The following is a 13,138-nucleotide window of genomic DNA, read 5'->3' on the forward strand; positions in this document are numbered from 1 at the left end:
TTAGAGAAGATGAACTGACAGATGGATGGACAAATGGATGGATGGACGCATGGATCAGTGTTTGGAAGCTCAAGATGTGAGAGTGAGATTATCTACTATTTATTGAGTAGTACTTTCTGTTAAGCATTTAACATACATAATCTCAAATAATCCTCACAACAGCCCTGTAAAGTTATTCTTTTCTGTCTTCTTTAAGAGCAGAGCAAACTGAGACTCATGGACTTAAACCAGATTGCTCAAGGCCATGCAACAAGTAAATGCCAAGGTCTGGGTTTTTACACAGCCCTATTTTATTGCACCTCTCAAATTTCTCTCTCCATGTTGATATTTATTGAGATATTAATCTCCATTCTCCCTATGACCTCTCCTCACCTATCCTAATCTATTTCCTGAACCCTGGGCTTTTTGCAGGGCAGAAAACAGAAGCTGCCTAAAGATAAAAGTTCTACTTTTATAAAAACCCATAGGTGGTGCTTGGTGTACAGCAGGGCAGGTTCACAGCACTGGATGAGGATTCCCACTTCCATTCTTGGCAGGGGAAACCAAGAGCCTCTTGACTTTTAGGGACCACAGGATGCAGGAGGAATCCAGACTCAGAGCAAGAGCCTCTCCCCTCACTCTCCTGACATTTTTGGTCCTCTACAAACCTACTGCATACTAATATGACTCAGTGAAGACTGGGATTTCTGATCAACCCAACAGGACAGGCACTCAAGCAGACAGTAAACTGATTTATCCATTAAACACTTAGCTAAGAATCATTGCACACTTGGCCAACAGCACATAAGTGGAGCAGAACAATTTAAATCATAAAACAAATCCAGCTCTGACATATTACCCATTGACATTTCCAAGTGGCGCCCCCCTCCGCTGACTCCTCATACCCCTCAGTGTTGCCCCCACTCCCCCTGATTCCAAATAATCCACTGGCTTACAGAGCTCCAGTCCAAGGCCTTCCATTGCCCACAGGGTGTCACAGAACATTCTTCCTTTGCCACTGGTCTAGGCAGGGTAGCACAGGCACTCTCGTCAGCCACAGAGCCATTCTCATCTCGGCAGCTGACATATCTCATCCGGGTACCTTTCCCACAAGTGGCTGAGCACTGGGTGTTGGAGTAAAATCATGCAGTTATGTTACTTGGAATGGCTGCTTACTGGACAGTAGTCCACTTTCTATAGTCATGCCAGAGAACATTAGCCCCTATCCTGCCCTCCCCATTTCTCCCAGTCTATTTCTTACTGGGGTCCAAGACCCAAATCGCCATTGGGTTCTTGGTGCACTGTATGTGCTTCTTCTCGTTTCCGGGGCAGCTGGGGGAGGATGACAAGATGGTAATTCACAGTCCTAGATATGATGGGGGAAAAAAAAACCAAAGTCACTTTCAAGTCAATGCACTTTCAAGTTAATGGTCACGGTGGATAAAAATGTAAAGGCTAAGAATTCTAAGACTTCAGATTTTTGTGTAAATCTGGGCAAGTCACATGTCATCTCTCAGTTCCAATGTCTTCAATTGCAAAATGAGATATAATCTTAGTCCCTTTGTGGGTGCCTTAATAAAGGGCAGGGGTCAGTGAGATGATTTTTAAAGCCATATTTATTCATCCATTTGTGTAAAAAGAGAAAAATATTGTAAAAGGACATGTAAGTCATGACATAGCAGGCTATCTTTTTTTTTTTTTTTTTTGAGACGGAGTCTCTCTCTGTCTCCCAGGCTGGAGTGCAGTGGCCGGATCTCAGCTCACTGCAAGTTCCGCCTCCCGGGTTTACGCCATTCTCCTGCCTCAGCCTCCCGAGTAGCTGGGACTACAGGCGCCCGCCACCTCACCTGGCTAGTTTTTTGTAATTTTTAGTAGAATCGGGGTTTCACCGGGTTAGCCAGGATGGTCTCGATCTCCTGACCTCGTGATCCGCTCGTCTCGGCCTCCCAAAGTGCTGGGATTACAGGCTTGAGCCACCGCGCCCGGCCTGGCTATCATTTTAAAATCATTAGTTGTTAACGTTTTACAATTCTGAAGGCCAAATGATGTTCTCACATTTCAATTAATTTCTTAATCAGAATTTACTAATCATGAACATGCTTTTCCAGTTTGCCTAAAGATAACATCAGAATCCCAGAATGTCAAATGTAGATATAAAAGGTGTATTCAATTGGCCAATACCTGGAATTTATATAACACCCCTCAATCATTCAGACGAAGTCCTTGTTATGAACTAAGGTCATCTGTGTACAGGTAATATTCCAAGATACGCAAACAGAAACAAAAGTACACACCTGCTCATATTCACTCTCAGCCTCAGTGGTTAGCAACTACCCTGTGATTTAATACATATTCCTCAAATGCCTAAGTGTGCTGTGCACAGTGAAAAAGTACTGAGGCACAGTGCAAAAGTGCTGGGGCTTGGTGTCAAATATGACTGAGACATCTTTGCCTTAGAAAATCTACGTGTGGAATGCGAAATTTTGTTATTTGGCTCCAGACTTTGCCTATTCCTCCGTTTTTGGTCCAAAGAAAGGCACAAGGAACTTTTTGCAAAGTGAAGAAATGATCTACATACTGCAATGGTGGGAGCCATCCCATAGTCAAATGGATATAATAGAATAACTTAAAGGGAAATATATTTTGAATCTGAAAGCAAGCTGCTGATGCTCAGTTCATGATTGCTTTAGATGCCATAGCTAACATTTTCCAGGCATTCATCATACTGTGGTTTGGAACATTTCAATAAAATAATATATTTTTATTATAAGTCACATGTGTTGGGTGGTTAATTGATCGATGATGACAACATGAACAGCATTGTCATATTAATTAATTTTTTTAACACTCTTTTTCCATCAACAACCCACTCTGAAAGGCAGCAGATTGTGGGTGCTCAGGATGCAGACAGTACATCAGCCACATGGGGCTTCACTCAGAGTGTGAGTTCTGGGAATATCCTGGGTTCAAATGCCATCTTCAGCAATTAGCAAAGCTGCTATGCAAACCCAAGTGTTCTCTTTATATATTCTCTTTACATACATGATGCCAAAATCAAGGCCTGTATAGAACAGTATGCTAGTGAGTGGTTATCCACCAGCTTCTTGAGAAAAAAAGATGTGTATGTGTGTGTGTTTATAGACATTGTGTGTACACAAACACACACATATTACGTGGATGTACATACACATACATATGTATATATATGCTTATTTATTGTAAATTTTACTGATATAAAGGATGTATAGCAATTTTGAAATAATAAAATATACAATTATTTATTTTAAATTCCATACAATCAATCGATTCTCACAGAATACATTTGTTGATTTTTGCTGAACTTTTGAACCTTTTGCCCACCTATATTTGTAACTGCCAAATGAGTATAGTTCAGACATGAATGTTAGTTGATATTTTCTTTATGTTTAAGGGTAGGATGAAAGTGGAATGATGAAGATGTATGGCCAGAACTTGACTCACTGACCAATGATGTGGAAGATGTCTTTGTTGAATCAGATACTTTTCAGATATTAGAAGAATATTTCCACATCCTTTTGTTCTATTCACAATGTAACTGCTACAGACACAAGACTCTTTTACATTTAATCTGCATCATTAACATTTTCTCCACTACTTTCTTAAGTCTAACCAATCAACCAAATAATAAATTAAGCCCTGAATTGCAGCACTTGCTGATTCCTGTGGTGTAAATACTCTCATCATGGCCAATTTCAAGCTATGAACTTGATGTCAATGAGCACAGAGCTGGGGAGAGATATGTGGTAGTCCACCCTTACACAGTACATCCACCATACAGACACATACATACGTCATATAAGTTCTGAGTGTTTATAAACTTTGTTTTTAATACCACATATTTAATTATATGTTTATGTTTTCAGTTTTTAGTAATGGTTACACCTAAATATCAGTTTGCAAAACTCCTACAAAATTTATCAATTGGCTCTTGTGAGCTGGTACAAGTTAGCTCCAGCAAATCACTGCCTGAACATGTGACACTAGTTACAGAATACTACATTGAAATAATTTCAGAAATACGAGTTTAAGAAAATGAGCCCAAAACCCAACATTCATCATCCAATAAGAATTAAAAGCAAACCTACATATACTTCAAATAACTAGAGAAGAACAAAACTGACACATCAAGATATTTGATTATAAATGTAACATATAGGTAAATCTGGACAAGTTAATCTACTGGTTGCTCTACCGACATATGTACCTATGAAAGGGTTTCAATTTTGTCTGAATAGCTGGGCAGTTTGGTATCTTGGTCCCCAAGGCCAGTAACTGAGTTGGACAAAGGAAACTTACCTGGGTATCAGTTGGTCTAGTTGCTGCATTACAGTCATTGTCATCTACCACTGACATATAAGTCCCAATGATGCATTTCACTGCTCTTAGCTGGTATCCCTGTCCACAAGTGACACTGCACTGGAAGAAGGAGAACAAAAGGTATATACAATTCAGTAAATCTTCTCTTTCCCTTACTTTCCCCATAATATTCTACAAGAGAGAAATATTTCCATCATGGTAGGCCAGAGGGCGGGCACTCAGATAAATTAGGTCGAAGTAGGCAATCCTGCTCTGTACAAATTATACTGATTCATTATTATGATGACCCTTGGAATTATTTTTGCCTCCCATTGAAATTATATTTATAGGGGTTCAACTCATTAACTGTGAACTCCTAGAAGGAGCAGACTGCATCTCCATCATTCTTACATCTTTCACACTACATAGCAGAGTGCTGTGGCTAAAATAGGTACTTAATAGAGCTCTGTGACTTTATTTGACTCCTAGGAAATTATCCTGAAGAAATAACTGGAGTTTGCATCAATATTTTTACACAGAATGGCCTTTGCAATATTATTTATAAGAGACAAAAAACTGGACACCACCAAAGTATGCAACAACCAAAAGTTGAATATCACAGCATACAGGTAATTAGGAAAATAATGCAACCACTAAAAGGCAAATTGTTAGATTATAAAAAGCAGTCTAAAAACAAGTAGAGGGAGTGATACCACAGAAATGGCAGACTAGGGAGCTCCAAGAATTGGTCCCTCCACTGAAGCAACTGTTAAGCTAGCAAAAATTGGAACCAACTTTTTGGAACTCTGGAATTTAAACAAAACCTTGGAGAAACTAGGTGAATGCTTAATAAAAAAAAGAAGCCACTCAATTTTGGGGAGAAACTGTCATGGTGTTTCTGATTACCCACCTACCACACTACATATTCCTCTCAAATGTACAGGGATCTTTTTTTTTAAGAGGGACCATATGTTAGACTGCAAAACAAGTCTCAATATGCTTTAAAAGAATGAGCTCCCACAACCACAGCGGAATGAGGCAAGAAATCAGTAACAGAAGAAAAACTAGAAATTTCACAAATATGTGAAAACTGAACTACATACTCTTAACCAATAGGTCAAAACAGAAATCATAAGGGATATTAGAAAATACTTTGAGATAAATTAAAATGAAAGCAGAATATAAGAAAATTTATGAGATGCAATGAAAGCAATGTTCACAGGAAATCTATAGCTGCAAATACCTATACTAATAAAGAAAAAAAATAAATGAAGAAAGATCTCAAATCCACAACCTAACTTTACTTCCTAAGGAACTAGAAAAATAAGAGCAAACTAAAACAAACAAACAACAACAACAACAACAACAACAAAAAAAAAAAACAAGAAAAGGAAAGAAATAATAAAGATTAGAATGGAGATAAATAAAATAGAGAGTAGAATAACAATAGAAAAAAATCAACAGAACCAGAAATTGATTTTTTGAAAAGATCAACAAAATTGATAAACCTTTAGCTAGAATGACTAAAAAAAATAGAAAAGGCTCCAATTACCAAATATCAGAAACGAAGGAAGGAACATGTCTACTGACCTTACAGCAATAAAAAAGGTTATAATAGAGTACTATGAACAATTCCATGCCAATATATTGGAGAATCTAGATAAAACATGCAAACTTATGCAAATTGCCTAGAAACAGACAAATCACAAAAACTGACTCAAGAAGAAATAAAAAATATTAACAGATGTATAAGAAGTAAAATGACTGAATCATTAATCAAAGGCTTCCTCAAAAAAAATAGTTTTCACCAGTTCACTCATGAATTTTACCAAACATTTAAATAAACATTAATACCAATCCCTTTCAAATGCTTCCAGAAAAAAAAAAGTCAAATAATAGAAGAACACATCCTAACTTATTCCATGAGACCAGTATTACCCTAACACCAAAGCCAAAGACAACACACACACACATACACACACACATACACACACAGACTAATATTGCTTATAGAGATGTAAAAATCCTCAACAAAGTACTAACAAATTGAATTCAAAAGCATACTAAAAGGATAATACATCATGGCCAAGTGGGATTTAGTCCAGGAACATAAGGTTGGCCCAACATAAGAAAGTCAATCAATGCAATACATTACATTAATAGAACAATGGGGAAAAAACATGATTATCTCAATTAAAGAAAAGCATTTGACAAAATTCAACATCTTTTCATGATGAAAACATTCAGAATGCTAGCAATAAAAGGGAACTTATTCAACATCATAAAGGGCACTTAGGAAAAAAAAACCCACAGCTAACACCATACTCAATAGTAGGAGAGTAAAAACTTTCCTTCACAAGATCAGAAACGTGACAAGGATGCCCACTTTCAACACTGCTGTTCATCATTGTACTGGAAGTTCTAGCCAGATAAATTAGGAAAGAAAAATAAATATTAACAAAAGACATGCAAAGAAAGTGGGAAGGAAGAAGTACAACTAATTTTATTTGCAGATGTCATCATACTGTACATTGGAATCCCAAGAATCCATTAAAACTATTATTAGAGCCAATAAACAAATTTAGCAACATTGAAGGATACAAGATAAACAAAAGCCCATTGTGTTTCTATACATCGGCACTGAACAATCCCAAAGGGAAATAAAAAAATAAATTCCATTTACAGCAACATCCAAAAGAATGAAATACCTAGGAACAAGTTTAAACAAGGAGGTAAAAGGCTTTCTATGCTAAAAACTATAAAACTTTGCTCGAGAAATTAAAGAAGACCTAAATAAATAAAAAGATATTACATGTCTATGGATTAAAAGATTCAATATTGCTAAGGTGACAATATTCCCCAAATTAATCCACAGATTCAGTGAAATTCCAATCAAAATCCTAATAACGTTTTTGCAGAAATGAAAAAGTGGATTCTCAAATTTAGATGGAATGACAAGAGACCCCAAACAGCCAAAACGATATTGAAAAAGAACAAAGCTGGGGGACTCATACTTCACAATTTCAAAATGTACTATAGTGATCAAAACAGTCTACTGGCATAAGAATAGACTACTGACATAAAATTCAAAGTCTAGAAATAAACCCATATATGTATGGCCAAGTGACTTTCAACAAGAGTGCCAAGCCCACTCAATGGAGAGAAAACAGTCTCTTCAGCAAGTGGTGCTGAGACAACTGGATGCCTACATGCAAAAGCATGATGTTGGAATCTTGCCTCACTCTATATACAATAATTAACCCAAAATGGATCAGTGGCCTAAACATAAGAGCTAAAACTAGAAAACTCTTTTTAAAAAAATGGCAGAAAGGCTTCATGACATTGGATTCAGCAATGACGTCTCTGTTTGACATCATAAACAAGGGCAACAGAAAATAGACAAATTGGACTACATCATAATTTAAAACCTTGTGCATTAAAGGACACTATCAACAAAGTAAAAAGGCAACACAGGGGATAGGAGCAATACTTGCAAATCATATATCTGATAAGGAATTGACATCTAGAATTTACAACTCAACAAGAAAAACAAATAGATCAAAAAATGAGAAAAGGAATATTACTGAACTATACATTTAAAATGGTTAAGATAAATTATATGATGAGTTTATTTTGCTATTAACACAATTCATATTTTTTAAAAAATTGGCAAAGAACTTGAATAGACACTTCTCCAAGAAAGATATATTCAAATGACCAACAAGCACATGGAAAGATGCTCAGTATTTTTTGTTATTAGGGAAATACAAATCAAAACCATGGTAAGATAAATTTATCTTACTTGGAATTTTAAAAAGGGAAAATAACAATTTTGGCGAGGATGTGGAGAAAACGGAACCCTTGTATATTATAATAAAAATGAAAAATTATGCAGTTGCTGTAGAACATCATTTGGTAGTTAAAAAGTTAAACCGAGAGCTGGGCGCAGTGGCTTAGGCCTGTAATTCCAGCACTTTGGGAGGCTAAGGTGGGCAGATCATGAGGTCAGGAGATTGAGACCACCTTGGCTAACATGGTGAAACCCCATCTCTACTAAAGATACAAAAAATTAGCTGGGCGTGGTGACATGCACCTGTAATCCCAGCTACTCGGGAGGCTGAGGCAGGAGAATCGCTTGAACCTAGGAGGCAGAGGTTGCCGTGAGCCAAGATTGCGCCACTGCACTCCAGTCTGGGCAACAGAGTGAGATGCTGTCTCAAAAAAAAAAAAAAAAGTTAAACTCAGAATTACTATATGATTCAGCAACTCCAATCCTAGATACACATCCAAAAGAAGTGAAATTAGGTACTGAAAAAAATGCCTGAAATAAATATTCATAGCAGCACTAGTCACAATAGCCAAAGGTAGAAACAACCCAAATGTCCATTGAGGGATAAATGGATAAACAAATGTTGGTATATCCATACAATGGAATATTCTTCGGCCTAGTACTGATACATGCTACAATATAGATGAATCTAGAAAACATTACAGTATGTGAAAGAAGTTAGACACAAAAGGCCACAAATTCCATGATTCCATTTCTATGAAATGTCCAGAAAAGGTAAATCCATAAAGACAATGCAGATTGGTGGTTGCCAGGGACTGAGGGAAGAATGGGGTGGGGAATGACTGCTTAATTCAGTGGTCCCCAACCTTTTTGGCACCAGGACCAGTTTCATGGAAGACACTTTCCACAGATGGGGTGGGTGGGGGTGGTTTCAGGATGAAACTGTTCCACCTCAGATCATCAGACATTAGATTCTCATAAGGAGTGCACAACCTAGATCCACATGTGTACAGTTCACAATAGGGTTTGCACTCCTATGAGAATCCAATGCTGCCGCTGACCTGACAGGAGGTGGAGCTCAGGCAGTAATGCTTATCCACCCTCATCTGTTGCTATGCAGCCTGGTTCCTTACAGGCCACCGCTCATGGCCCATGACCCAGGAGTTGGGGACCCCTGGCTTAACATATACAGGGTTTCCTTTTGGGGTGATGAAGTTTTGTAAACAGATAAAGGTGGTACTTGCAAAACATTAAGAATATACTAAATGCCACTGATTTGTTCACTTTAAAATGGTTCATTTTGTATTATGTGAGTTTCACTTCCATTAAAACAAACAATTGTCAGAATATAGCCATAATATTAATTTAAAAAATATTAGAAGAAAGTCATAAACATGGTACCAACAACGAATTTCTTCAGTGTAGAGGTAGGACTGGGTTTGGTTTTCTTCTTTTTGCTGAACTACATTTTGCAAAATTTCTCTTATGAATATTTATGACTCTTAAATAACATCTTCAAAAATCTGTTCCCCTGAACTGCATGTTCAGTTAAAGGAAAAAAAGGGTCTCTGATTATAAGCTGTGCTAGGAATGGCCTGGTGTGGAGACAGACAAAAAATACGCATGTCAATTCTAATAGATGTTATATTCAGATCTTGACAGTGACCCTAAGCTGTGTTCTCCTCCTCTTATTACTCCCTAAAAGTTATACAGATATAGAGAAAAAGATGAGATTAGAAGTATAAGTGAACTCTCCCTATTAATTCAGATATGATTGGTTATTTGGACTGTGGATGCTATGAAATGGGGAAGATTCAGAAGAGTGTCCATATCAGTGAGAGAAATTGTAAGGGTGCCATAATAAAGCTGCTTCCACTTGTTGCATGCATATTTGGAAATGAAGATAGAGGCTAAAAGACTGAAGTGGCTGTGGCTGGTCAGGGTGAAGAGAGGGTCATTCTTCAACAGATTACTAAGTGACAGCAGACAGCTGTTCTACTTCTAATGGGAACTCAGAGTGCTACTTAAATAGTACCCTGAACGCTTCTGCTTCTATATTAGGAAGGACTTAATACCGAGAGTAGTGGCTTCTCAGATGCAAGTGCAAGGGAGACTTTCACTCTCTCCTTTAAGAATAGCTCAAGTTAAGACTGCGGAACCTACAGACCAGAGGACTCGGAGAAGATTATTTCCAAGCATAAGGGTTTTGCAACCTTTGATCTAATTAATTATGTTTGAAGAGTCTGGTTTATTTATGAGAGGTGAGCTTTGTAATTGTGACGTTGGGAGCCAAAATATCTTTTCCAAATCTCATTCCAGACCTTCCTGCCAGAGACTCTGGTGCTGGATCACCTTCTGTAACAGACCCACAGAGGCACGCTAGAAGATAACATCAGCTAGACATGAAATCTGTTGTGAATTTGTTCAAACACTCGTGTGCTCAAGCTAAAGGGCAAAGATAGGCATGCGGGTCTGTAAAAGGGGTAATCAGCTCCAGGAGGGCAGGCAGCAATCCTTGGAAGGGGGGCAAAATGGTTGCAGAGTTACATGTGCTTGATCCAGTGCCATGGTGGTGTCCTGCATGCCACCCGGCGCACCGGTTAAATCTCCACCACTGGAATGCTCCTTTACAAGCCCTCTTCAGATAAGAAGGAAAGAATGTAGTAGTTAAGAATCTTATCATTCGAAATACCTGTCCCCAGGGACCCGCCTGCCAGGATGCACATTCCGGCTGCTGACAAGTCTGCATAGATGTTGGCTTGGTCTCAGGGTCACACATTCTATCATTTAATCGATCTTCACCAAACTGACACCAGACCTGGCGGTGCTTACGCCCTTTTCCACAGGTGACCAAGCACTGTAATGAAAAGCGGAGCCAGTCAGGGTCATTTCTGATCAATGTGTTGTGGTTTCTGGGGTGATTTATTGATGAGTAGGAACAGGTGTGTCCTTTTCCCACAGCAATCCCTCTCCCATAGCAATTTGTAAATATACTAAGCCTCATTTTTTTCCTTTTCGTTCATTTATTCATTCATTCTATAATTATAGTCTCTGGGCCAGTTTCAAGCACAAAATAAACTCAACATAGCACCATGCTATAAAATTTGAAAACCAACATACATAATTTTCTAGCATAGGAGTTAAGAGTGGGGAATTATAAATCAGATCAACCTAGGTTTTATCACTTACATAACCAGGTCACAAGATCTCTCTGAACCTCAATTTTCTTATCTGTAAAATGAGAATTAGTGTCTACTACAAAGGGTTGTGAAGACTAAATGAAACAAATCCAAGTAAAGCTCTTGGCACAATGTTCATTTAATAAATGTTAAACATAATCATCATTTTATCCATACTTATCGTAGAAAATTTGAAAACTATAGAAAAACATAAAAGAAAAAATTATAATGATCCCAAATCTCACTACCCAAGGATAACCATTATCAGTATTTTATTATTTTCTTTCCAGTCTTTCCCAGCAACTTTGGATTATAGTGAATTTACAGTTATCTCCTAACCCGCATTTTATCACATATTGTTGCAAAGGTTTGTTACTTAGTTTGAAATTATACTATGATGTTAGCTATCTAAGTAAAATTTAAACCCACTACTTATTTTCTCTTTTTTAACCAAGTAGTAGAGATTTTTAAGCAAAAGTAATTTGTTAGCCTAGAACTAAAGCACTAGGTTTGCAGTTTATTTGTCCAGAAATCAGATACTGTTAATCAAATACACTGTTAATTGACTACCATTTCAGGAGCATTAATAGTATCCTTTTCAGATTTATTTGAGGGTGAAAATAAACAGTTAATACTGCACTTATAAGGATGGGATAAGAGCATGGATGTAAGAGCTGTAGCAGGGAAACTTTTCCTTTCCCCATATTCCTGATTCGGCCCATAAAAAAGGAAACTTCTGTTTTGTATTTCTTATTTCCCTTCTTCCCTTTAAGGAAGGCGGAGTGAGTCCCTGCTTGGTAAGAATCTCCTTGGGCTGTGTTAACACTGGGCTATGTGAGTAGTGAGTGCTAATACTATACCACAAAAGCAAGAAAGAGGCTGCATCTTCTTTCTCTTGTTGTCCTGGGACCATCTGTGCTAAGCACTGGAGGGTTTGCCTTGTGCTTCATAAAGTAAAGGATGAAAAAGGCATAAATCTGGAATATTCAGTCTGGTCCATTTCTTTTTTTTTTTTCCCCCTGAGTTTTTTTTTTTTTTCTTGCAGTTGGATGGGGTAAGTCAGAGAGGTCACTCCCTGGGGTCTAATTCTCTTATTTCAAAGTCAAGGAAGTAGGAAACCTCATGTTGACTTCAGATGTGAGCCAGTATAGCTTTATGATTAATAAATCCACGATTTCCTTTCAGTGACTTAGCTAGGGCTCAAAGAGGAGGGAAAGTGACGGACTGGAACTTCAAAATCACAACAGAAGCTACCACAGTGAGTGATCCAGCCAAGCCCAAAGTGCCTCTGAGGTCACTGGTAGACTAGTTACATCCAGTACTACAGTCATGGTGCAGGCAGAGAACTGGAGTTGTTTTCTCAAGGGAGACAAGGGAGAAAGGGAGAGGTAGGAGAAAGGTGCACAAGGGTTCGCCTTAAACAGATAGAGAGCACCAGAACTAGAATATGAGAGATGACCTAGGGGAAATAACAGCTCTCCCATATTACCTCTGACCAGTCTCCAGATTTCCACTGTGGACAAGGGAACTCACTGCACCTCTGAAAGGTAACTTTCTCTTGATGTGTGCATTTGCTGTCATCCAGCACATCATTTCGGGTATTGACACAAATAGCCCTTCTCCTCTGGGTCCCACCGTCACAGCTTTTAGAACACTGCAGGGACAATAAATAAATAAATAAATAAATAAATAAATAAATAAATAAAACTGTTGCTAAGTTTCTTATAAAGTATGCTCAAGATCTTGGCTATATTGTCTCTTCCAGCTCTTAAGAAACAAACACACAAGCTGGCCAACTCTAGTTGTTATTTTGGTGGAGATCTTTTCATGTTATCAGTTTGCTTACCAGGTTTAT

The 13,138-nt window shown here is 37.9% G+C and overlaps 1 protein-coding gene across 3 annotated transcripts in view; it reads right to left on the bottom strand.

The window, feature by feature from the left end:
* Nucleotides 1-13,138, bottom strand: part of ADAMTS9 (ADAM metallopeptidase with thrombospondin type 1 motif 9) — a 175,365-nt gene that overhangs the window by 88,558 nt on the left and 73,669 nt on the right. For all 3 annotated transcript variants that reach the window (XM_033210354.1, XM_033210353.1, XM_033210352.1), the window contains 5 exons: nucleotides 12,773-12,937; nucleotides 10,797-10,961; nucleotides 4,315-4,434; nucleotides 1,241-1,345; nucleotides 936-1,103 (listed from right to left, as the gene is read on the bottom strand). In XM_033210354.1, the coding sequence (XP_033066245.1) occupies nucleotides 936-1,103; nucleotides 1,241-1,345; nucleotides 4,315-4,434; nucleotides 10,797-10,961; nucleotides 12,773-12,937 (723 nt within the window). The remainder of the gene's footprint in view (nucleotides 1-935; nucleotides 1,104-1,240; nucleotides 1,346-4,314; nucleotides 4,435-10,796; nucleotides 10,962-12,772; nucleotides 12,938-13,138) is intronic.

The sequence above is a fragment of the Trachypithecus francoisi genome, unplaced genomic scaffold (assembly GCF_009764315.1).
Source record: "Trachypithecus francoisi isolate TF-2019V2 unplaced genomic scaffold, Tfra_2.0 Lachesis_group0, whole genome shotgun sequence".
Classification (NCBI taxonomy): Eukaryota; Metazoa; Chordata; class Mammalia; order Primates; family Cercopithecidae; genus Trachypithecus; species Trachypithecus francoisi.